Here is a 22993-nt window from a genome sequence, read left to right as displayed (position 1 = left end):
CTTTACACCTTTTAGAGGAGAATATAGAATATGCTCTGAGAGCTAGGTTTTGGGGCATGGATTCTTACAGGACATGGGATATAGCGCACTGGCCAGAGGACATCGTGCTGTGCGTGGATGTGGATTTGGAGATGGATTCCGAGCTCAAGAAGGGCCACGCACTGACGAGGATGGATGCGATCAAGCAAGCGCTTCTAATGTTCGTGCATTCCAAGCTCCTCATGTCGGCCGATCACGCATTTTCCATCGCTACCATCGGACAGGGGGCTTCTTGGGTGAGTGGCAGGCTCTTGACAGCAGCAAAAATTCTTTCGCGATCTAGTCTCTGGTTCTCGAGAATTCGCTGCAGAGATTTTTTCATTTGGTCCTCTGGAAGTTTTGGCTTAAGATTCTCTTTTCTGTGTAGCACTCACACCAATATCTACGCGACTTCGATGCAATCTCGACCTCGATTCGCAGCTTGGGCTCTCAAGGCTCTTACACAAAGTGTGACCTCTCCAGCCTCTTTCAGCTCATACTTCCCGACGCCAGAGCCTCCAAGAAACGAAGTCGAGCTTTTCGAGTGGTAAGAGCATTTTTGGTTTTCTCCTTAGATGAGCTCGTACCCAGCGTCTTTGTGTTTACTTCGTATCCAGATCCTCGTCTACTGCAGATCAAACACTGTTCCAAAGTTCAACATCCACATTCCGGATCCAAGCCTTGTAGTTTTCGACGCTCTCTACCTCCACGACAAGCCAAATCCCAGCAACTGTCCCCAGCAAGTGTACGATGCTCTGGTGGAGATTTTGGAGAGGGTTCACGCTCACAGTTACATCTTTGAGAGTGGAGGTGGTCTCACGCGCGTGCTCTTCAGACACATTTGTCAGCTCTTGGCTCATCCCCAGCAGCGCTGCTTGCAAGACGATTCTCTTCCTGTGGATCTTTCCAAGCCGAATGCTCCGGCTGCTGCTACCGATGGATCCGCACAGAATCAAGTGGATGAGAAAATAAACTCGTTGGCGATATGATAGTTGAAATTTACTTTTTGCCTTTATCTGCTAAGTTTTGGGATCTCAAGCACCAATAAAACAGCAGCGAAATCCGACCTGCCGGATTCGAACCAGCGACCTAAGGATGTCTGAGCAACTACAGTCCTCCGCTCTACCAACTGAGCTAAGGTCGGTTTTATGATAAACCCGTTTGCTTAGGTATCTTAAAAATATTCTCTTTAAAAAACTATTCAATCCATCAGGATTTTACTTTGGTTTATATATCAACATTTATTTTATAGTCCTCTTTTTTTTATTTCTTTATTTTTTGGATACTCTACAGTGGAAAAATATGGCTACAATGCAATGGTGACTGATGTGTTGATGGACTATCAACAGCTTCATGCATAACTAAAGATCAAATACTGTGTAAAGGAACTCACAAGTTGTAGGGTGAATTTGGTCAAATAACTTGTGTAGATGCAGGAGACAATGATATTACTCAAACAGTATATTGAATAACGATGGACATATCCTGAACGTTCACCAGAAGAACCTGAACCATTCATATTACAAAACAGCATAGATAACAAGGAACAGCTTGTTAGAAATCAGAAATCAGAAGAAAGTATCAAGAATTGTATAGCTTTCGTGGTCCAAAGTCGGCTTATATTGTTAAGGCTCTTCTTGTTTTGGCTTGAAGTACCTGGAAGATCACATATACATTCCAAGTAGACAACTTTACCCTGGGCTTAAACAACACTAAGGATCAATTCCTTCTTCTGTGTATCTAAACTCCACGACGAGGCCGAGATTATCCACAAGCTGATGGTAAACTTCACATCCCGAGCACTAGAGCAAAAGTAGAAGAGGAGGAGAAAAAAAAGATTAGGATGAAATTCCAAGACCGTGATGAGAGCTATGTGCACCTGCACGTAGACTGTTCCTCGCTCGTAAGCGTGAGGATTTATCAGCCGTGTAGTTCTTGTCTGGCAAGCATTGCAAGTAAACTCGGCTTGGAGCCTTCTTCGCGGCAAGTGGAGATCAAGCTGCGCAGTCTGCCAGCAATGGACGAGAAAGAAAGAAGCAAAAGAAGAAGCTAATTTAGTGGAAAAGAAAAAGAGGAGGATGATCTACCTGAGAATTCTCATCAGAGGTGGAAGGAGACTCGCCATTTTCTGACACTGATCTCACACCAAATGAGACTCACCACGAGATTCGATTCAGTAACTTACATTCTGCAACGCATCCAAGGCGCCGCTCACGATGCCGCGTCCTTGCTATCGCAATGCGCGGCCCCGGCGACGCGACCAAACTTTTCGCCAGAAATCTCTCTCCTGACCTGGAAAATCGGATGCGCCGCAATGGCGGGAGCTCCAGCGATCGATCCGACGCTGCTGTTGAGAAGAGATCGATGCCACAGGCGCAAGAAGCGGTGAGCGCCATTTTTTCCAGTCCCGGAAGAACCCTAAAAATGCCAATGCTGCCAAATATTATAAACCTAAACCTCCGTGTTTGGCCTGGGCAGGAGAAAGCATGCCCGCCGGCATTTGCAGCGCGCCACTCTGGATCCACCGCGCGGATGCTCCAGCTGCGGCGCTTCACATCGATCGGCTTCTCGTCGCCAGCAGCAGCGGATTCGATGGCTACTCGGTGAGGCCTCGCAGGAGGCGCCAGATTTTGGTAAGGGAACTAGCTAAGCCTGAGCTTGTGATTGGATTGGAGGGATTGTTAGAGGATTTGGAGTGGATGGATTGTGCATGGATGGATAGAGACGGATTGGCGGCTTTTTATTTGCTTCTTTGCTCAGGGTCTCCCGTGTCTTGGTGGATTTTCTATAGAGGGTAGCAGCAGAGAGTAGAAGAGGGGAAACTAGAAGAAGCAGTGATCTGGTGCTTGGGTATGGAGATGAGATCCCGACTCAAGCTGAAGCTATTGCTGCTGGAACCACTGTGGCAGAGCAACCGAGCTATAAATCGATACCAGACTTGGACTACTTGCAAGTAAGTTCTTAGTTCTCTCGAAACTCTTGTTCCTTCTTCTTTGTTTTTCGGGAGTTCTTATGTTTTTCTCTTCCTTTCTCAGGAACTTCTCGCGATCCAACAACAAGGGCCAAGAGCTATCGGCTTCTTCGGAACGCGAAACATGGGATTCATGCATCAACAGCTTATTGAGATACTTAGTTACGCGATGGTAATCACGGTGAGTTTCCTGTTTCGCGACGACGACGAAGCAGAAAATCGAAAGGACGAGAAAAGTCTAACCGTCGGCTTCACCTCTTCCAGAAAAACCACATCTACACGTCTGGAGCCTCCGGCACAAATGCCGCGGTTATCAGAGGAGCATTGAGAGCCGAGAGGCCCGAGTTGCTGACGGTGATTCTTCCCCAAAGTCTGAAGAAGCAGCCACCGGAGAGCCAAGAGCTGCTAGCAAAAGTAAGAGCTTTTCTCTTTCTCTCTTGGTTTTCCACTCAAACACAACAACACCAGGTGAAAAACGTGATGGAGATGCCGCACAACGATCATCTCCCATTGATTGAAGCGAGCAGGTGTTTTCGTCTTTCCATTTTCTTCTTTGCTCAAGCATCGATGTTTTCTTTGGCTTCTGACCACCGGGCTTGCTTTCCAGATTGTGCAATATGGACATTCTTTCACACGTACAGCAGGTCATTTGTTTTGCCTTCCATGACAGCAGATTACTCATGGAAACATGCAGCGAAGCCAAGAGTCTTCGCAAGATTGTCACGCTATTCTATCTCGACTGATGATGACGAGAGCACGTTTTGTGGTAAACGATCATCAAACCATTCGGCTGTTTGTTTAATTGATCGCCCTTTGTCAAAACTTGTGTCTGTCAGCTATTTTCTTTTGTCTTTTTTATTAGTCCACTGCATTGTCTTTGTTGTGTGTCGCGTGTTCTCCGTGTTTCTGTAGGTTTCTCTCCTCTCATGGCGCTTCACCTTTACATCGATCTGCTCTCACAGCCATCGCGAGCAATCTACATCTTTTGCCGGTGAGATTGAAAGTTTTCTCTCCTTTCTTCTTTGCTTTTTCTTTCTCCTAAAGCCATGATCTTGCTTGAAACGCAGGGTGAACAACATTGAAGCCGAGATCCATCACTTAGACTTGATGAAGAGGGAGCACCAGACGCCAGAGTACAAGGGTACTTCCTGGAATTCAATCATTCTAGAAAAAGCCACTGTTTCTCGCGTCTTTTTTGCTCAGCTGTGAATCCAATGGGGCAAGTGCCTGCTATTGTGGACAATGGTTTCAAACTCTTCGAAAGGTTTGGACTCTGGCTCGTCTTTGAGTCTGACTTAACTTCTGCACAGCCATGCTATTCTTCGTTATCTGGCAACAACGAAGCCTGGGGTTTCTAGTAACTGGTAAAGCACCACGTTTTTACTTATGTTCTGACCATTTTAAAACCGCAGGTACCCATCGGATCCATTACGAAGAGCTCGGATCGATAGCGTCCTGGATTGGCACCATGGAAATCTGCGTCGTGGTGCAGGTAACTTTCCCTTGTTTACTGTTACTTCCTCATTCATTATTCTCTCCTCATACAGCGGGCCTGTTTTTCAACGAAGTCCTGGCACCATATCTGGGCATCCCCAAAGACGAGAGCAAACTTGCGGAGTTTGATAAAACACTCCAAGCTTCAGTTGACACCATTGAAAACGTGTGGCTCGAAGAGGGCGGCAAATTCCTGTGCGGCGAGTCCGAGATAACCATTGCGGATCTGATCCTGGCTTGCGAAATCATCCAGCTCGAGGTAAAGACATCACAGTCAGCTTTATCCTCTCATCTTCGTGAATAACGCTTTGGAAAATCCAGGTTCTGAAGGACAAGTACGCTAGTCTGGTTGGTCCAAGAGACAAACTTAAAAAGTGGATGCTTGATGTTGAGGAAGCAGCCTCGCCTTACTTCCGTGACGCTCTCTCTAACTTAGCAGCGGCAACGGCCAAGTGAAAGGCATAACAGAAGAAAGGTTTGCTTATATGTTTTCTTAGTCACCAATCGGTGATAAACATGGTGTGTGGCGACTGAAGATCGACTGAAGATGTTAAGCAAGAGGGCTGGGAGATTAATAACTGAGTCCTTTTGCTATTCCAAAGCTATAAACTAGAAAATGAATGGAGGTTTCCCTGGGAAAAAATGGCAACGCTGCACAACAAACCATGCGAGATTGGATATCAGCAAGGAGAGCAACTCCGAGTCTTGGCTGTGCTGTGCTCCTGCTGCTGCTGCTGCTTCTCCTGCAGGAAGCGGATGTGTTGCGGCCTGCATAGCAGGTGCACCAACTTTACGTGGTGGGTGATGTGGTGGTAGTGCACCTGCAGCAGCGTCGGGTTGACCGCGTTACTGGCCGACAGGTACGGGTCAACGTCGCAGTAGTCAACGATCTCGCTGGGCCGAAAGGTGGTAGCCCAGGTCTGCAGCTTGGCGTGCGGGCAGTAGACCCGGATCTTGTGCTGGAACCTGTACAGGTACTTGTTCTCCGAGAGCTGCCGGTCCTGCTCCGGCGACACGATCTGGACGCTCATCTCCACCTGTTTCTCGATCTCCGTCTTGGGGCGGTAGTGGATGTCCACCCTCGCGCCCGGGTCCGCGTCCTCGTACTCGTGCGAGAAGTCGTACGCGTTCTCGAAGGAGATGATGTGGTTGACGCCCGTGTTGGGGTCCTTGAACGCGATGGAGCGGCAGAAGGTGTTTGTGTCGAGGATGGCGGTGGCGTTCTTGGTGGTCTTGAAGTCGGCGGTGTCGAACGAGTGGTGGGCGACGTGGTTGACGCGCCGGGTCATGACGGGGCGCTCCGGGAAGAGGCGGCGGATGTAGATGGAGTCGAGGAAGTGGACGCGGTTGGGGCCGGCGTCGCGGTTGGGCACCATCTTGGGCGCCACGCACACGATCCGCGGGGGCTCGTTCCATTTCGGTGGGGGAGGCTTGGGCGATCGCCCCGCACGCGCGCCCACGGAGCGCGAGCGGCATTTCTCCTGGGATTGCTGCGATTGATCGGAGGGATTGGGTCTCCGGACGGGCGAGCTCGATCGCGGCCGACTGCAAGGAGCCTGCCTGTGCCTGATTGTCAGATCGGCGGGCGTCTTGACCTCCCACGCCGAATCCATGGCGGCGACGGAGGCGAGGCCAGCAGCATTTCCTCCTTGCTCGCCGTGCCCAGCGCGCGCGAAAAGATGAGCGAATCGCGGGAGGAAACGCTTGGAGGGGCGAAGCGTTGCGTGAGGATGACGATGACGGTGACGGTGATGGGTGAAGGGTGACGGTCAACTGTCACAGATAGAATATTTTCTGGAAAAGATCCGCCTTTGGAGGAAAGATTCGTCTTTGGACAAGGCAGGGAAGTTTAAATTTCTCTCGTGAAACTTGGGTTCCATGGAAGGCGGGGTTGGAATCAGCAGCTACTCGCGGAATTCCTCCAACCAGGGATCGGCATTCTTGCTCATCGCCCCGGCTCTCCGCGCGGCGATCGCGGCGCACGACTTCGCCGATCACACTGCCGCTCCCATCCGGATCGCCGATTTGGGATGCGCGGTGGGCAGCAACACCATCACCGCGGTAGCCTTTGTGATCAAGGCCGTGAGGGACAAATTCAAGTCGTCCGGGCTGCGCGAGCCCGAGCTCCAGGCGCTCTTTTCGGATTTGGTCTCCAACGATTTCAACACGCTCTTCCAGCATCTGGAGGGCGCCGATTTCTTCGTCGCGGGAGTGCCAGGATCGTTCTACCATCGCCTCTTCCCCAGCTCCAGCATCCACTTTTCCATGTGTAACGTAGCATTGCAGTGGCTCTCAAAGGCGAGTGTTCTCATCTCTAAAGTTCTTTGTTCCTTGAGATGATGTTTCGCGATCTTGGATGAATTGCTGATCGAGCTCGTTGCTCTTGCTCTTTCAGGTTCCAGCGGCCGTGGCTGACAGAAGATCTTCGTCCTGGAACGCTGGAAGAATCACTGCTGGAGGATCAGCACCAGAGGTTGCTCGAGCGTTCGCGTCGCAAGCCCACGAAGATCTCTGCCGCTACTTGGCTTGTCGAGCTGAAGAGACTGTCCCTGGCGGCCTCGTCACCTTCTTCGTAAGCATAAGATCGAGCAGCGATCCTGCGGAGCAAACGGGAGGCGAGGATTGTTCTCTCGGCTGGATGGTAACCTGCCTGGAGCAAGCATGGAACGATTTAGTTCTCGAGGTAAGAGATCATCAAACAGACTGAAAAGAACAAACCCGCTTTGCTTTGCACAGGGATTGATTGATGAAGAAACTCGTGACTCCTTCAATATTCCGGCCTACCACCGGACTCTGGACGAGATTGCCAAGGCCGTCAGCGAGTCTGGCGATGTTTTCACTATCTTGCAGCTCGAAGAACTCAAGTGTCCAATGCCAACATACGCCAGCGTCAAGGCCAAAGTTGAGGCTGGAGGAGGGAAAGCTCCGACTCCTCAAGAGTATGCTGGCATAGAGACCATGGCGATGAAGAGCACTATGAAGAAACAAATAGAAGCACACCTGAAAACTCCAGATCTGGTCGACGCACTGTTTAAACGGCTGAAAGAGAGATTTCTTCCGAAGGAACCTTATGTTCCAGCACGTCACGTCAAAATGGCTTTGGCAATTCTGGAGCGAAGAAGGAAATAAGACGAAAGTATCCATTTGAAGTGGATCTACAAATGTTGACAAACATGCTTCTGGAAAATAGCAACCAAACGGAAAACTGTCACTCCAAAGCAGTGGAGATTGACTTGCCTTAGTTTTGCGCCTTGCACTGGCCCAAAGGAGGATGGCACAAAAAATGCTGCGTCACAGCAAAATGGTAATCGAAGTTGGAGCGCAGGTGCTTGCAGTGGAGCTCAATCCATCGCTCTTGCAGATTTGATGGCACTCCCTTGAGTCCTTCTTCCTCGGGGCTAGAAATAAGAGGACGAATTTCTTCGCGGAGTGCCTTGAACTCTACTGCTACAGCCTTCTGCTTTGCCTGCGCACCAAATGCCAGTAAAACAAAAGCTCCAAATAAGCAATCAAACTTACTTGCATTGCCACAACCTCTGAGCACTCCACCTCGAGAGCAGGCTCCGTCTTGGCAGACTCGGCGTTGATCCTTTTGTTAATGATGTTCCTCGACTTTTGGAAGGCGAGAGATTTTTGCTTCTTGTTCTGTTGCTGATCCTCCACCTTTTGCTGCAGCTGCTGCTTTGGCCGGATAATTTTCTTGTCGGCTTCGATTTGTCTCGCTTGCACAGACCTCTGACCTTTCACGACATTGTCTGCAGCGTCAGGGCTCGCCTTTGCCTTGGTCTCCGCCACCGGTTGCTTAGAGCCAGCCTCCACCTTCTTCGAGCCAGTAGCAGTCACTCCCTCCTTGCCTTTCGCAGCGACCGCCTCTTTTTCCTTCTGCTCTTGCTGTTCTTGCTGCTGCAAATGCTTAAGTATTGGAAACTTCTCGAGCAGATCTTCCTGCTTCATCACCAGCGCCGGATGCCTGCGTCCCCGCTGGTTTGGAGTTCGCTTCCGAGTGAAGCGCATGATTCTAATGTCCGCTACCTGCGTGTGCTGCATGTGTTGCGTAGCAGCAGCAGGAACTGCGAGCTGTTGCGGCGATGGATGGGCGTTCAAGTTAGACTCCGGTGGCGGTGCTGGATCTGTCTCTGTGGCCTCCACCACTGGCTCGGGCGGAGGCTGCGATGCCGCCAGAGCTCTCCAGTCATCGTCGCCATTATCTTCGTCCATGGTGCTAAACTTGGTTTGATCCTCGTCGACAAAGTCATTCACGCCATGAACTCTCTCCATGGCAAACCTGGGAAGGAAAAGCAACAAGAAAATCAGAAGAACTCGTAAAAGATCTCTCAAAAGTAATGCACACAAAATGGCACAAAACGAAGAGAGGAAAATGAAAATCAAACGAGCTGTTTGCTTGCTTGCCTCTCTTCATCACCGTCCCAGCAAAACACAGGCGTCTGTAGCTGCAAAGATCATACAGCTAAAGCCGTAGCACAGCGCACAAAGATTTTCTTACCGATGCTGCCTCTTCCATTGCTCCTCGCTGCAAATCCAGACCAGCCTAATGTGTAGATCGAGCAATCGCTTACCTCGGCTCGCAGCGCCGCAGCTAGCAGCGATCGAAATCACGGCACTCCAAAATCCCGGCAGCGCTCCCGCCAGTGCCGCCCTACTCAAACCCTAGCAAACACTACCGAGAAGAAAACTATTCCCTCCCAATTATGTTAAAAAAAAAGCTAAGCTTGAGCTTGAGCTTCTAGTTGCTGGAGCTCCTCTTGCCATGCTTTCACCTTCTCTGGTTTTGGCTGAGAGGACGTCCCTTCTTGAGGCGATTCGTTTGCTAGCCGGATCTACGCAGAGAAAAAAGAGTGAAGATCCATCCGCTTGGATTTTTTAGGAGTGAAAAGAAAGAATCGGACCTTTTTTTTGAGAGCTCGAATCCTCTTCTCCAGCTCCGACTTGCCAGTGTCAGTCACGCTTTGATTTCCTTCTTGCGAGATTTCTCCTTGCTTTGTTGTCTCGCATGGCTCGGAAGAAACTTGCAGGGCGTCAAGTTTTTGTGAGAGTGAGTCGCCGGGCTCTGTTGTTGTCGATCCCAGTTTTGCCTGATTCAGGAGAAAAAATTGTAAGCGATGAAGAAAAGATAAGACTGGCGATACAGAAAAAGATCCAATCGTCTCACCTGTTGCTTCTTCTCCTTCCTTTTCTCGTTCTTCTTTGCGGCTTTAGTTTTTGGCTTGATCAAATCGGTTTCGGGGTCGTAGCCGGGAGGAACCAAAGGAGCATCCTTCTTGAACTGGACAAAGTAATAAGCGAAGATGTTGTGATGAATTTCCTAGCTTACCAAGGCGCCTTTGGATTGATAAATGGCGACCTCCTCCTGCGCCACGTATCCAGCTCGTATCCTCACGGCCTTGCGCATTGTTCCATCGGGCCGCCGCGTTGCCGGGAGTATCCTCTCTTCCCCGCCCTTGGCCTCTGAACCCATCATGAACCCTAAAAAACGATGAAGAGCTCGATGACTGAAACACCAAGCTCCAGCGCTCAAGCGCAAATGCAGAGTTCTGTCACATGTTAGTGCTGTGAAGGCGTGCTCAAATCTCTTTAACTTCTGTGGGACATAATTACGTAGCTTCTCCAATTCTTGAATCTCCTTTTGAGGTGGAATATGATTGTGATATTACTTTTTTTCAAGGATCAAATTTAATGTTTATGAACTTCAGTGGATTCTTTATGATTTTGATTGCTTTGAAGGATGTGTTTGAAGCACGGGATAAGTTAAGTTTCTTATATAATCATTTTTTTTCTTTCGTACTACTTTTTTCTAACTTTTTATTATTTGTTGCCTTTTATACTTTCTTTTTCAGGTACATTGAGAAATTTGATTTATATATTTCTTGTGATAAGTATAATGTTGAGATGAATGTTTTTCATCCTCTGTAAAATGATTTTGGTCCAATATTGATTTTTTGTATTCTTGAAATGAATTTAATCAAAATAAGCTAAATATTATATAAACCTAATTTCCCTACTGTTTTTGGATAGAATATAATATTTTTACAGCAGTAAAGTAAATAGAGTATGAGCAATAAAAAATGGAAAATATTGTTTTAATGATAATTGTAATTCATTTTTCAGGTTTTTTATAGGCTATTTTACTCTCATTTTCTAACTATTTTAAATATATCTTTGAATATTTAGTTATTTGCAAAAATCTCATATATATATATATATATATATATATATATAATTAATATTTTTCCAAACCCATGCTAACATACTAACCTCAAGAAAAATTTATTAACACTAAATCTTTAACAATGATTATGTGCTTTAAAATTTAGCTTTTAAGTTACATATAATTAAAATCAAGTGGTATCTAATACTATACTAGAAGAAATAAATTTTAGATGTATAAATGTTTCTCTTACTAATTCATATAGTGAGCATTCTTTATAAATGTATTTCAGTAAAATTTCTATGATGTGTGGTGCCCTTAGTGAGTTAACACGAGATTTTAAATTTGTCAAATAGTTAGTGTTATAGGTAATAGATTTCTTAAAATATTTTAATAATTAATAAAACTATAGAAGTTACATGGTGTGATATATTTTTTTTCAATCAATAGGATTTGAGGTTATTTACTTATTTTATATATATATATATATATATATATATATATATATATTTATTTATTTATATATAGATATATATATAATTAAAAGCATAAACTATTTATATTAAACATAAAGAATTAAAGGTTGATACATATATTTTTCTTTGTAGTTATATAACTTATACTAGCACATAAGTAAATGTTTCATATAGAAAATAAAAAAACTAACAATTTCCTTGTGTTAACATAAAAATAATTTTTAAGTGAAATTAAATCTATATATGTGCTATTAAATGTGTACAAGTCAATACAAATGAGAAATTATTTTATTTGATTGTTTTTAAATTTTATCTTCAATTTTTGTTAATTTTAAGTTTATAATATGTGCATATATATTTTTATTGTGAAGGGACCTCATAAAAAAGAGCCATCATTTTTACACTATTTACTGTTTATATTTTTATTCAATATGCATATTATTTTTATAATTTTGGAATTTATATAGAATTAATTTAGATTATATTATAAATAAATTCATATAAGTTATAAACGACTAAATTTTCCATTCTATTTTAGTCACTTAACCACACCTCCAACCACTTGAAGGAGTCTCATTCACAACCTCCATAAGTCTTAACTCTTTTTGTGTAGTCCACTGACAATTATAACACTAATATAAAGATAAGTGAGTGGATTAAATTAAGGTACTTTATTTCTTGTTTTTCTAACTAAAAGTATTCATATTTGTTGTCATGATATAGCATGTTACATTTGTATCATTTAAATTTTACACACTAGATACTCATTGTACCTAGTTTATATAATACTGCATTGCTGCTAAAGAAAATAAATAAAAATCAAAAACTAATTTAAATCATTATAATATTGAAAGCTGAAGCTAATTCTTAAAAAGAATTAGAAGTTAAAAGGTAATAAGATTGCTAAATTTGATTGTTTTAAATGTTTCTGACATGTTTGTAAACAATCACATAACTATGTACTACATTATTTACCACCTTAACAAGATGCACTTTAATTCATAGGATTTTTCCCTTCTGTTCCTTTGAATCTTTCTTTTTATATATGTAATAGTGGTTAACAAAATCTCTTCTATATGTTTATATCCTTTTTTTAAAATGTTATATGAGTTTTGAGGCTTCATAATCTTGAAATAATGGCACTTCTTAGCAAGAAGTTTAACTAATAAGAAGGATGCATAATAAATATGGGAACCTTATTGGATAGTGTAGCATTGGATCAAGAGATGTTAAATTATGTTGCAAAAATCAAGTAACAAAAACATATGAAGTTTTGACACAACCAAATGAACAATTATGTTAAAACTTTGTATAACTCCCAATAAGAAAAAAAAATATTTCTTGTAGATTCAAGAGTCAATAACAAAAGACATGAGTGAGATATATTATATACAGTGCCGAAGAGTGTATATAAATATAGATAGTAGTAGTGATCTATCCAAGAATATGTGTGCAAATAATCTAAACTCTAAAAAACTTACATTTGATAACTTTTCTCTAAAGATTTTTCTCAAAAGTTCTCAATGCTCTATCATTTGATCAACTTTATTAGTTACAATTCAACCTTAAATTAAACACCTAATTATTAGAAGTGTTTATATTTTATATAATATTATATCAATATGGTAGTTTCCTTGTAGTTTATATATGTAGTAGGAATTTAAAGGTTCATAGAGTGAATGGTGTCAAGATACAAAGTCTCTCATTAGAAGATGCATTGAATAGATCAAGATAGTTAGTTCGTGAAATACTAGCCAAAAAAACCACAATTGAAACAGAATTGATATAGAATAAATACAAAGCTTAACAATAAAGTGTTTGATCAAATGTGGATAAAAGTGTGAAAACACTGACAATGAGTTGTAGAACATAATAGCTATGAAATAGTTAAGCACAACTTTGATACAATTGTTTAAAATAGTAAAAGTTAACTTCTCAAATTTTTTGTTGAGATAAGGAAGTTCAATATATCTCTTGAGAGAAAAATTATTTATATTACAATATACTATTATAAAAGGAAATATTTATTGCCTAAGAAATCCATAATTGAAATATAAAAGTACCTAAAATACAAAAAAATGATATTTAGTATTATAAAGGTATTAGATAAGGCATATAAAGAATAATGGATAGAAAATGTTATCCGAGTCTCAAGGTTAAAGAAAAGCTAGAGATATAGAAAGTCTATTTATCTAAAGTGAATAATGCCTAAAGTATTTTAGCATGGCTAACAATAAGCAAACAAACGCATATAAAGTATAATGCTAATCCTAGAGTGTAAGATTAGAAGTTGAGCATAAAAAATATTTTTTAAGTTATTAAATAAATTTATCCCTAAGAATACTTGTTAAGGCAAGTAAGAAGTGCAAATTTACCCTCTTACTATGGAGAAAAATAAACAAAAGAAACATATGGAGCCAAAAGTAAATTGTAAAGGGTAAAACTAAATTATAAAAATTAAAGGACATAAGTAAAGATGGTTGTGTAAGTTAGGAGTGGGGAAATGCAAGTTGGCAGTGCAAGCTTAAGGGTTATTACTTGTAAATATGGTATTATAAAGAATCTAAAGTATGGAAATATCTATGTTAGACCAAATGATAAACAAAAGTTTATGAAATGAGGGGCCTTAATAAACTAAAGGGTGGATTTCCTTTAATTTTCCAAATGGGAATCTAAGTAAATTTGTATTTAGGAAATTGAATATAAATTGAATATAAAGCACATATGAAATCAAATAGCATAAATAAAATATGGTCTTGAAGCTTGCCATAATGTAAGCTATCAAGGTTAAGGAAGTAATCTTCACATATTCAAAAGGATGGTTTTGAATGGAAGTTAATATTTAAGGATTTATATGCTTATACATAGAACCATATTACATTGGTTAAATGACTTGCTAAATGAAATTAACATTTAAAGGAATAAGGTGCTTAAATGAAGAGTTGACTTCAGAAAAGAAGGCTTATGAGGCCAAACATGAAGAAGTGCATGCATAAATATAGGTTAATCATCTAGTTTGTCAAGTGAGATAACTTAAATGCTAAAAGGAATAAAGTTCTTAAGTTGTGATATATAGTGTATATATGAAAGAGAAGTTAATTAACATGGGTATAAGTTTAGTGCATCAATGTGGGGGGTCATGCTAGACATCCTATCTAATGCCACATATAAATGCATATACAAAGGTTGGGTTATAATCCTAATTCTTTAGTGTTATGAGGGTATTAAAGTGTAATGATGGTTCAAAATATAAAGACATTTATTTTTTAGTGGTTATAGACTTTTAGCAAAGATGTTGGCTTAAGTATATTGTCAAGTGGGGGATACTCTATAATTGTGGATATTGTGAATTAGATGGGGACACCCAATTTTAGTTGTGTAAACAACTAAAGAGAACAATTTGAGATATAATTTATAAAGGTTTAAATATAAAGGAAAAATGCCTATAGATAAGAGAGCACTTTCTTTTTTTAATCGGTTAAAAGTCTTGAAATATTTAAGGTTAAATGTCTTTGGGTTAAGTAGTATTGGATTGAGTAGCCTCTTGGGAAGTTTAAATTCATATCTAAATAATATGACAAATAGTACGAGATATAGAATTGGAAGTTAAAAGTCCAATCAATTTTGGAAAATAAGTGTAAAAACACTAAAAGTGATAAAGTTAGACTTTAGATAAATCCAAAGGGAGAAAACTCTTTATAAAGTTTACTATATAGTGAGTTTGGCACAAAATAAAAGAAAGAATGATAGTGCTCTTAAGTAAAGAATTCTTTAGGATAGGGAAGTAAAGTGTATACCATAATAATGTGCATAGAAAAGTGTTAAAAACACCTAAGAAATTGATACAGGAAGTCAATGTTAAGGTTCTAAAATATAATCTTTATATTGATATAGTCTGAGATTACTCTAAAGTGAGTAATAAGATTGAGATAGAAAAAGGTGGGTTTAGTGGGATCTAAATCAACAAAGTGAAAGAACAATCACAAATGAGGTAATAAATTTATAAATTGGGGCTATACTCTTAAGTGTGATGAGTTGTTAATGTTAAACTATTGATGAATAGTGGCTTGGAATAAATTATCATTCAATAAGGATATTAAACTTTGTCTATGGGTGGTAGAATTGTAAGATACAAATCCCTAAGTCCCAAAATAGTGCCAAAAGTGTAATATATGGCAATGGTTGAAGTAGAAGTTTAACGAGTGTAACACATTTGGGCCAAAAACTTTGACTTGAAAAGTTAAGAGACTTGTAGAGAAGCACATAAAGCTTGTAGAGAAGCACATAAAGAATAAGCACGAAGTGAGCAATTGTCAAGACCCCCAACAAGATCAAAACTGAAAAATGCAGAAGACAAAGAGAAAAGCTAGTGGAAACAAAGAAAAGGCATTAGATTGACATTGATTCAAATTGTGAAGAAATTGAATAAAGCTAACCTATATATACTATAGGTTGATGAAACTCCACCACTCTTGGATCGAGGATGGCCTAAATATAGCTAAGGTCGAGGAGGTGCCACATCATCATCAAGAATGTGGTTCGAGACTCAGGAATCGTACGGGAAATCAAAGAGTCAGGAATAGGGAAGTGTCTTGAGAGTCAGAAATATGGTCTACGGGTCAGGAATTCGGCAAGAGTCAGGAATATGGGGGATTCCTAACAACACCCCCTCCTCAAAAACGAGTGGAACAAGGACATGAATGAGAATGAAGAGGAGGATGAGATGGGTGGTGAGGGACAGGAGAGGGAGAATGAAAAGAATGAGGACTGGGACAAGAAAGATAGTAGTGGTGGAAGTCCTGAACAAGGTTAGGAGAATGAATCAGGTTGTCCGTAGGTTCCCAAGTGCGTTCCTCAGGTCTGTAACCCTTCCAGTCTACCAAATAGTAGAGTTTAGACTATGAGATCTTGGAATCAAGGATGTCCTAAACCTTGTACTCAAACCCATCCTCAAATTGCACTAGTGGAGTTGGAGGAATGACCCGATTTGGAATATAAGGCTTAAGGAGAGAGGAGTGAAAATGGGGTGAATTTGATATGAGGAGGGAAGTGCAAAGTGATAAGTGATAGGATTAATGATGGCAGTGATAGGAAAAGGACCGAGGCGTTTGAAATCGAGTTTGGGACATGGCCTAGTGGTGAAGATATTTCGCCTGAGGAGCCAGACTCTATCCCCGATATTGTAAAGGGGACAATCCTAATGATGGCCATTGGTGAATGTTTTGTGAAATTCTTGAGCACGATAGAGGTGGAAGGAGATGGAGTTGTGGATTTCCTGGAGGTTAGAGACAAATGCCTCAGAGCAGGGAGTTGAACAAAAGGATTCGGATGGAGAAGGAAGTGAGAGATTGAATCGAGGATTTTAGCTAGAGTTTGCAAAGAAGGGAGAAACTCAAAGGGAGGAGTGAACAGAGTTGTTATAGAAGAACTCAGCAAAGGGAAGGATATCGAACCAGTCATCTTGATGATAGTTGATGAAGCACCTCAGGAATTGTTCTAATGTCTGAATCGTTCACTTGGACTGTCCATCAGTTTGAGGATGATATGCCGAAGAGAGGTTGGCCTTGACTCCAAGCAATTGCAAGAACTGTTGCCAGAAATGAAAGATGAATTGAGGTCCCCAATCCGAAACCACATCGCAGGAATCCCATGAAGTCGGAAAATTTCCTTGAATACCAGTTTTGCCATGTCCTCGCCTGAAAACTCCTTGGTATACAACAGGAAGTGCGCCATCTTTGTGAAGTGATTCACCACAACTAAAATGTTGTTGAAGCCTTCAAAACTCGAAAGATCACTCAAGAAATTCATGGAGATGGATTCCTAAGGACCTGAAGGGACCGGGAGGGAACGAAGCAAACCTGAAAGAAGGTGGTAAGGTACCTTATTCCAGGTGTAAGTGTCATAGGAGGTAACAAAAGCTTTGATGTAGTCATCCATGTGGGGCCACCAAAAGTCCCGTGCAACCAGCTCATAGGTTTTTGCAATGCCGAGTGACCAGCAGTTAGGCTATCGTGGCACGCCATCAAGACCAACCTTCGAGCATCACCTTCAGAAACGTAAAGCTACTCCCCACAATACAACAAGCCATCTAAGAACTTAAACTCATCAAATTGCTGATAGTTAGGAGTCATTGGGTGTCTAGCCTGAAGATGGGGGAAAATGTCGTTGGTGAGGTTGTCGGATTGAAGATTGTTTTTGATCGCATCCATCAAGGAGGAATCCTGAGGGGCCAGGGAAATTGCCATAACGTGAAACCGATCAGGACCGAGGATAACTTGATCCTGTTGATCGAAGGCAGGACTACCAGGCCTAAAACTGAGATAGGAGTGCTTTGAATGAGCATCAGGAAGGCCTTGAAACTTTCCAAGTCTGTACTTGATAACAAAATCAAACTGACTCAAGAATTGTGCCCACCTTGCCTGATGACGGCTCAAAACTTGGGAAGTGGCAAAGTATTCAAGATTTTTGTGATTTTTCTAGACCGTTGTTTGATGGCTTGTTCCCTCCAAGAAACGACACCACTCTCCAAAAGAATCCATAATGGCAAGGAGCTCCTTGTCGTGGATTTCGTAATTGATCTCCACAGGCTAGAATTTCCGAGAATGGAAGGTGACCGGATGAAATTCCTGATTCGCTCCGAGTTGGACAGCACAGCACCGATGGCAAAGTCGGAGGCATCCACCTCAATGAAGAAAGGTTGTGAGGGATCAGCGTGGATCAAGACGGGAGCAAAATTGAAGGTTGCCTTGAGTGTGTCGAAGGCCTGCTAGGTAGCAGCAGACCAAGAGAAGGGAACATCCTTGCAAGTAAGATGCGTGAGAGGAAGGACAATGTCAGAGTAGTGAGCAATGAATTTGCGGTAGAAGTTGGTGAAACCAAGCAAAATATGAACGTCCAACATTGATTGTGGAGGCTCCCATTCAAGAATAGTCTTGACTTTGGTAGGATCCATCGTGATACCTCAGGAGTGACAATGTACCTAAGGAACTCCACAGACTCCTAATCGAAGGAACATTTCTCAATCTTTGTGTATAGGCTGTATTCCTGCAACTTCACCAGCACCTTGCACACATGCTCATCATGCTCCTCTTGAGTTTTTGAGTAGATGAGGATGTCATCGAAGTAGACGATCACCATCTGATCAAGAAACTCCCGAAAGACGTCATTCGCCATGTGTTGGAAAACTGTTGGAGCATTTGTCAAGCCAAACGGCATGACAGTGTACTCGAAGTGGCCATAACAGGTTCAAAACACAACCTTCCATTCATCGCCAGGCCAGATCTAGATCAGGTTGTATGCTCCACGGAGGTCGATCTTGGTGAAGAAGTGAGCACCACCAAGGCATTCTAATAGGTCTGAGATCAGGGGCAGTGGATAACGGTTCTGAACAGTCATCTTGTTCAAACCTCGGTAGTCGATGACTAGCCGCAAACTCCCATCCTTCTTCTTGACAAAGAAGACAAGTGCTCCAGTCGGGGATTGCGAATGCTGAATGTACCCTGAGGCAAGGTTCTCGTCCACGTACTCTTTGAGGGCCTTAAGCTCGGATGGGGATAACCCGTAGATAAGCCCCTACGGAGGTGATGCTCCTTCCTGTAAATCAATGGGACAGTTGTAAGGCTAATGAACAGGCAGTACACTAGCTTTTTTCTTGTCAAACACATCTCCAAAATCATGATACTTCTCAAGAAGACTGATAGAAGAAACATGCAAAGCAAAAAGGAAAATAGGTTCTTTGTGAAGGAGTTCTTTCATAGTGATTGTGGAGATAGGAGGAGGCATACGACTGAATGGAATGATGAGATGAGGATACTATCTAGTGTAAGATGGAAGAGAGGGAAAAGAAGAGGGTGAAAACTTCATAGAGTCAGGAACAAAACCTTAATTTGAGTTTAGGGAACTTTTCCTGATTCGGACTCGATGAACAGCAAGGGAAGACATGGGAGATGGTGACGTGGGAGAGACAAGCTATAATTCCTTCCAATAGATTTGAGGCTGGTGCAGTTGGAACCAAAGAAGGCCGAGCACCACAGAGGAAGACTTGCTGTTGATGATGTTGAAGGTGATATTAGTGACGGTGGACCCGATGAGTACTCGAACGAGCAACATTTCCCTAAGTCCAGAAGATGGAGACACAAAATGCCTGCCAATGCCTTCAACCCTCAGATCCCGTATAGTAGGAGAACAAGGAACGTGATATTAGGCAACAAAGTCCGTGTCCATGAAGCAAGAAGTTGCACCCAAGTTCAGTAGCACTAGAGCCTTGAGTCCTGATTATCTGGTGAAAGAAAGGAGACATGGGATGTGAAAGTTGCTGGAATTGGTGGTGGCTTTGATGAAAGGTGATGAAAAGCTTGATAAAGAAGAAAAGTGATTTTTATTCGGGGAGTCTAAATAGACAGCTCCTACTTTGCTTAGACAGGGTCGTTGCCTGGCTGCAACAGAGGTGGACCTTGAGGCAGAGTGAACTCAAGCAGTTGGGGAGGCTTCTTGAAACACACAACTATTTTGTGATTGGGATCAGCACAGTAGAGGCAAAGATTATGAGATACTCAACATTACTTCTCAGCAGGACTTAACTTCCATCTGATGAGTTGGGGAGTACCAAAGATATCCATTGGGATCAGAGCAATAGGTTCAGGAGTATGCCCCAAAGACTCAAGTTGGGATTCCTGAGTCTAGGATGGGAAAACGGCGGTACGGTGACTTTCCTTACGACGTTCAAAGAGATGATTGTCACATCAAACAACTTTGTTGATGACGTCCGACAGGTCCGCGGGATCCTCCATAGTGAGCAACAAATCCTTGACACCATTGTTGAGGCCGAAAGGAAATTGATCAATCAGGGCCCGCTCATCCCACTAAGTGTCCAAGGCAAGGAGTTGGAACTCCGCAGCATAGATCGAGGCAGGACGAGACCCTTGAGAGAGACATCTCATCTTTGTGGTGGCAGCCCAAACTCAATCCATCTCGCCAAAACATGCTTCGAGCTTTTCTTTGAACAACTGAAGATCCATCAACTCCGAAACCACGACCCCTTTCATGCTCTTCTCCAGGAGAGGAGAAAACCATGACAAAGCTGCACCTTCGAGCAGCGTCCCGATCGCGCCGATTTGAGATTTGGGAGTGGGGTACCACTGATGTTGAAGTGTGAAGATCAGCTCCATCTAGTTCAGGAATCCACGAAGCTCCGGACGCTTGCCTGAGAACTTCGTCGAGAAACTCACCTTTGGTTCAAGAACTTTGCTTGATCCTTGAGCCGAAAGTGAAGCAAGCTCCTGTTGCATGTGAAGAAGGGTTGCCTTCAGCTCAGTATTCTCAAATTTGATTTTTGCAAGGACTTCGGCAAAGAAATCAAGATGGCTTGGAGACTCCATCGGCAAAGAAGAAAGAAAAGGGGGGAAAAAAGGCAAAGGCAATCAAACAATCAAAACAAGCAAAGCAAAAGCAAAAAACATAATCTGAATCAAACTGTCAAGACCCCCAACAAGATCAAGACTGGAAAATGCAGAAGATAAAGAGAAAAACTAATGAAAACGAAGAAAAAACCTTAGACTAGCATTGATTCAGATTGTGGAGAAATGGAACAAGGCTAACCTATATATACTATAGGTTGATGAAGCCCTACCACTCTTGGATCAAGGATGGCCTAAATATAGCTGAGGTTGAGGAGATGCCATGTCATCATCAAGAATGTGGTTCGAGACTTAGGAATCATATGGGAAATTAGAGAGTCAGGAATAGAGAAGTGTCTTGAGAGTTAGGAATATGGTCTGCGTGTCAGGAATCCGGCGAGAGTCAAGAATATGAGGGATTTCTGACAACAATAAGAAAATCTTTAAAAATGGATAAAAGAATGATTAATATGTGACAATTCTCAAGATTGAGTCCGAGATTAAGTTCAAAAGCAAGTCCCAAACCAAATCCAAAACCAAATATGAGACTAAGTTCAAAACTAAGACTAAGACTGAGTCTGAAGGGTGAAAGCCCAAAGCAATCATTAGGGGGTTTATAGGATAATAAAAGGAGGGAATTAATGTGACCAAGAATGTTATACCCATGTGATAAGTGATGATATGAACACTAAAAAGTTTAAGGCTAGAGTGAATATAAATGGATAAATCAAATGATTTAATGAAGTATTCAAGAGTTAGTTCTAGCTCCTTTAGGAGATTGGATGGTCAATGCTCCCAATTTAAATGTGAGTGGCACTATATACTTTGATATTTTGCATAGTTCATCAAAATATTGCTCTAATTACATGGTTAGAGCACATTAGTGGTGAAATGTGGGGAGAGTACCTATATGGCTTGCATTAGGCTGTAGTGTTTATTCCAAAGTCTTTGATTAGAAGAATGATCCTCTTGCTTAGTAATTAAGGGTATGGTTAAGAAGTCCAAAAGGTTATTGAGACTTAGTAGATAAACTTTCAAGCCTTAAACTAGTGGTAATATTGGAAAGCATTACTATGATTAGAGAGGGACTTTGTGGGGATTGAAAAAGGGATATTAAAAGACAATATTTCTTTATATCTTGGAATATTTTAAAGATGCTAAGAAGTGGTTATAGGATGACCACTCATAAACTAGATGATTTGACCTTGGAGAGGTAGATTTGTGGCACAGATGGTTTTAGATTATCAATAGAATAAATGCAAATGGATATGACTTTGGTGTAATATGTTGGTATGTTAAGTACTTTTAAGTGTTTGCAATAGAACTCAGACACGTGGAGCACTTGGACTAAGTGCAGAGATAATGTGGCTTGAAAGTTACATTTGGTGTCCAAGTGTTTAAAAATGTGATTAAGTGACTAAAGTAAAATGGAAAATTTAATAACTTACAATAATTAAATGAAAAGGATTGAGATAATGAGGACAAGGTGAGATGGATATAAATTAGTCAAGGCAAGTTTGACACTAGGAGTGGATACAAACTCCTCCACCTTTGCCAGTCAACATGCTTGCAAATATTGAATGGCACATCACTACTCCTATGGACTAGAGGTTTCACAGCCATCTCCCCAATTTGGCAACATCACCTAGGACAATTCTATGTTGGATGCAGCATTATTGATTATTTCATAGAAGACACCATAGCAACTAAAAATGTCTCTCATTTTCCACTGTTAGACTTCTTAGATATATCTAATCATCGTCCTTTGGCCTCTTCACTATAGAGCCAAAGATGGAGACCAGCTCAAATTGGCTGGCTAAGGAAGGCATTAGTTATTTACCACTTGAAACCTCTGGATGCAGTCGCACTACAATGGAGCTTTGGAATCAGCAACATCAAAAGACTCCACTAGGTGGCACAATAGATCTGCTTGTCATGGTCCTTTAGCAGGGTTTCTAGAAACCAGAACAACATCAAGGACTGCCAGTGAAAGCCTAGTAGATTGCCAATAACAGTGAAGGTGACCTAGTGGCATATGAACTACAATGGAAACTCCAAAGCTAGTATGGGCAAGGGCACCACGCCAAACAAGTCAATGCCTGACAGACTCACAAGGTGAAGCGCATGCCATCAAAGGCTTACAGGATCTTCCACACCATGTACCAACTAGTATTCATCAAGAACGTAGAAGTTTGGATTTAGCACATATGCCAAATGTATGAGCTCGGGAGCACACCACCAGAATAAAACAGCCAATGTATGTAGATTCATAACTAAGCTTTTGCAAATGCTGGATGCCAATTGGTTGGCCCACATCTTGTGTCAACTCTTCAATGAGATAATGAAGCACCCCTACCATATGGAACATTAACAGAGTCGTCCCAATATATAAAGTAGGAGACCCAGCAATCCCATTTAATTATTGCACCATCATGATGTTGATAATCTTCACCAAAAGGTGGCTGAGAAACGC

The 22993-nt window shown here is 42.0% G+C and overlaps 6 protein-coding genes and 1 non-coding gene across 11 annotated transcripts; 4 read left to right on the top strand and 3 right to left on the bottom strand.

The window, feature by feature from the left end:
- On the top strand, positions 1–1073 carry LOC9632536. Its single transcript, XM_002961132.2, has 3 exons — positions 1–275; positions 407–565; positions 636–1073. Exons 1-3 carry the CDS (start codon positions 57–59, stop codon positions 1005–1007), a joined length of 750 nt encoding a protein of 249 aa, XP_002961178.2. The 5' UTR covers positions 1–56; the 3' UTR covers positions 1008–1073.
- A 6-nt stretch (positions 1074–1079) lies between these two features.
- Positions 1080–1162, bottom strand: TRNAY-GUA. The gene is given in 2 exon segments: positions 1080–1115; positions 1126–1162. It is a non-coding gene; the product is annotated as a tRNA-Tyr (tRNA).
- A 1228-nt stretch (positions 1163–2390) lies between these two features.
- LOC9632535 lies at positions 2391–3811 on the top strand. Its single transcript, XM_002961131.2, has 6 exons — positions 2391–2651; positions 2810–2971; positions 3054–3170; positions 3254–3403; positions 3458–3516; positions 3597–3811. The coding sequence occupies exons 1-6, from the start codon at positions 2505–2507 to the stop codon at positions 3730–3732; spliced, it is 771 nt and encodes a 256-aa protein (XP_002961177.2). The 5' UTR covers positions 2391–2504; the 3' UTR covers positions 3733–3811.
- Positions 3812–3842: 31 nt separating this feature from the next.
- LOC9642266 (glutathione S-transferase T1) lies at positions 3843–5126 on the top strand. Its single transcript, XM_002961130.2, has 7 exons — positions 3843–3980; positions 4057–4130; positions 4193–4253; positions 4300–4353; positions 4402–4481; positions 4537–4742; positions 4805–5126. Exons 1-7 carry the CDS (start codon positions 3916–3918, stop codon positions 4937–4939), a joined length of 675 nt encoding a protein of 224 aa, XP_002961176.1. The 5' UTR covers positions 3843–3915; the 3' UTR covers positions 4940–5126.
- A 1157-nt stretch (positions 5127–6283) lies between these two features.
- Positions 6284–7622, top strand: LOC9632534 (gibberellic acid methyltransferase 2). Its single transcript, XM_024679502.1, has 3 exons — positions 6284–6811; positions 6852–7166; positions 7220–7622. The coding sequence occupies exons 1-3, from the start codon at positions 6362–6364 to the stop codon at positions 7610–7612; spliced, it is 1158 nt and encodes a 385-aa protein (XP_024535270.1). The 5' UTR covers positions 6284–6361; the 3' UTR covers positions 7613–7622.
- LOC112345837 (histone-lysine N-methyltransferase ASHH1-like) lies at positions 6722–9142 on the bottom strand. 4 transcript variants are annotated; one of them, XM_024673366.1, is made up of 7 exons: positions 8988–9142; positions 8894–8934; positions 8003–8768; positions 7721–7949; positions 7484–7662; positions 7202–7427; positions 6722–7133 (listed from the first exon to the last, which is right to left on the bottom strand). In XM_024673366.1, exons 1-4 carry the CDS (start codon positions 9003–9005, stop codon positions 7722–7724), a joined length of 1053 nt encoding a protein of 350 aa, XP_024529134.1. In that variant the 5' UTR covers positions 9006–9142; the 3' UTR covers positions 6722–7133; positions 7202–7427; positions 7484–7662; position 7721. The 4 variants fall into 4 exon arrangements, with proteins under 4 accessions (XP_024529134.1, XP_024529141.1, XP_024529146.1 ...); XM_024673373.1 differs by having other exon boundaries at positions 7484–7949; positions 8988–9014; positions 9061–9140; XM_024673378.1 differs by lacking the exon at positions 8894–8934 and having other exon boundaries at positions 7484–7949; positions 8988–9140.
- A 26-nt stretch (positions 9143–9168) lies between these two features.
- Positions 9169–10029, bottom strand: LOC9642265 (partner of Y14 and mago). Of its 2 annotated transcripts, none has more exons than XM_002960477.2 (4): positions 9816–10028; positions 9654–9767; positions 9391–9576; positions 9169–9321 (listed from the first exon to the last, which is right to left on the bottom strand). In XM_002960477.2, the coding sequence occupies exons 1-4, from the start codon at positions 9960–9962 to the stop codon at positions 9208–9210; spliced, it is 561 nt and encodes a 186-aa protein (XP_002960523.2). In that variant the 5' UTR covers positions 9963–10028; the 3' UTR covers positions 9169–9207. The 2 variants fall into 2 exon arrangements, with proteins under 2 accessions (XP_002960523.2, XP_024529159.1); XM_024673391.1 differs by having other exon boundaries at positions 9204–9323; positions 9394–9576; positions 9816–10029.
- Positions 10030–22993: the final 12964 nt, after the last annotated feature.

This window comes from Selaginella moellendorffii, unplaced genomic scaffold (assembly GCF_000143415.4).
Source record: "Selaginella moellendorffii unplaced genomic scaffold, v1.0 SELMOscaffold_0, whole genome shotgun sequence".
NCBI classification, from domain to species: Eukaryota; Viridiplantae; Streptophyta; class Lycopodiopsida; order Selaginellales; family Selaginellaceae; genus Selaginella; species Selaginella moellendorffii.
Note: the sequence above shows the minus strand (reverse complement) of the source record. Positions and strands in the feature narration are given on the sequence as shown.

What these genes read in the sequence shown, in the direction of transcription:
- LOC9632534 (XM_024679502.1), top strand. Translation starts at nt 6,362, where the DNA reads ATGGAAGGCGGGGTTGGAATCAGCAGCTACTCGCGGAATTCCTCCAAC. An exon ending in TCATCTCTAAAGTTCTTTGT is followed by an intron (nt 6,812 to 6,851) that starts TCCTTGAGATGA and finishes ATGAATTGCTGA; the next exon opens with TCGAGCTCGTTGCTCTTGCT. An exon ending in GGAACGATTTAGTTCTCGAG is followed by an intron (nt 7,167 to 7,219) that starts GTAAGAGATCAT and finishes TGCTTTGCACAG; the next exon opens with GGATTGATTGATGAAGAAAC.
- LOC9642265 (XM_002960477.2), bottom strand. Translation starts at nt 9,962, where the DNA reads ATGATGGGTTCAGAGGCCAAGGGCGGGGAAGAGAGGATACTCCCGGCA. An exon ending in ATCAATCCAAAGGCGCCTTG is followed by an intron (nt 9,768 to 9,815) that starts GTAAGCTAGGAA and finishes TACTTTGTCCAG; the next exon opens with TTCAAGAAGGATGCTCCTTT. An exon ending in TTCGAGCTCTCAAAAAAAAG is followed by an intron (nt 9,322 to 9,390) that starts GTCCGATTCTTT and finishes TTCTCTGCGTAG; the next exon opens with ATCCGGCTAGCAAACGAATC.
- LOC9632536 (XM_002961132.2), top strand. Translation starts at nt 57, where the DNA reads ATGGATTCTTACAGGACATGGGATATAGCGCACTGGCCAGAGGACATC. An exon ending in TCGGACAGGGGGCTTCTTGG is followed by an intron (nt 276 to 406) that starts GTGAGTGGCAGG and finishes TTTTCTGTGTAG; the next exon opens with CACTCACACCAATATCTACG. An exon ending in GAAGTCGAGCTTTTCGAGTG is followed by an intron (nt 566 to 635) that starts GTAAGAGCATTT and finishes CTTCGTATCCAG; the next exon opens with ATCCTCGTCTACTGCAGATC.
- LOC112345837 (XM_024673366.1), bottom strand. An exon ending in TGGGACGGTGATGAAGAGAG is followed by an intron (nt 8,769 to 8,893) that starts GCAAGCAAGCAA and finishes TTTCCTTCCCAG; the next exon opens with GTTTGCCATGGAGAGAGTTC. An exon ending in CAGAGGTTGTGGCAATGCAA is followed by an intron (nt 7,950 to 8,002) that starts GTAAGTTTGATT and finishes TTTGGTGCGCAG; the next exon opens with GCAAAGCAGAAGGCTGTAGC.
- LOC9642266 (XM_002961130.2), top strand. Translation starts at nt 3,916, where the DNA reads ATGGCGCTTCACCTTTACATCGATCTGCTCTCACAGCCATCGCGAGCA. An exon ending in AAATCTGCGTCGTGGTGCAG is followed by an intron (nt 4,482 to 4,536) that starts GTAACTTTCCCT and finishes CTCCTCATACAG; the next exon opens with CGGGCCTGTTTTTCAACGAA. An exon ending in GCGAAATCATCCAGCTCGAG is followed by an intron (nt 4,743 to 4,804) that starts GTAAAGACATCA and finishes TGGAAAATCCAG; the next exon opens with GTTCTGAAGGACAAGTACGC.
- LOC9632535 (XM_002961131.2), top strand. Translation starts at nt 2,505, where the DNA reads ATGCCCGCCGGCATTTGCAGCGCGCCACTCTGGATCCACCGCGCGGAT. An exon ending in GCCAAGAGCTGCTAGCAAAA is followed by an intron (nt 3,404 to 3,457) that starts GTAAGAGCTTTT and finishes CAACAACACCAG; the next exon opens with GTGAAAAACGTGATGGAGAT. An exon ending in CCATTGATTGAAGCGAGCAG is followed by an intron (nt 3,517 to 3,596) that starts GTGTTTTCGTCT and finishes CTTGCTTTCCAG; the next exon opens with ATTGTGCAATATGGACATTC.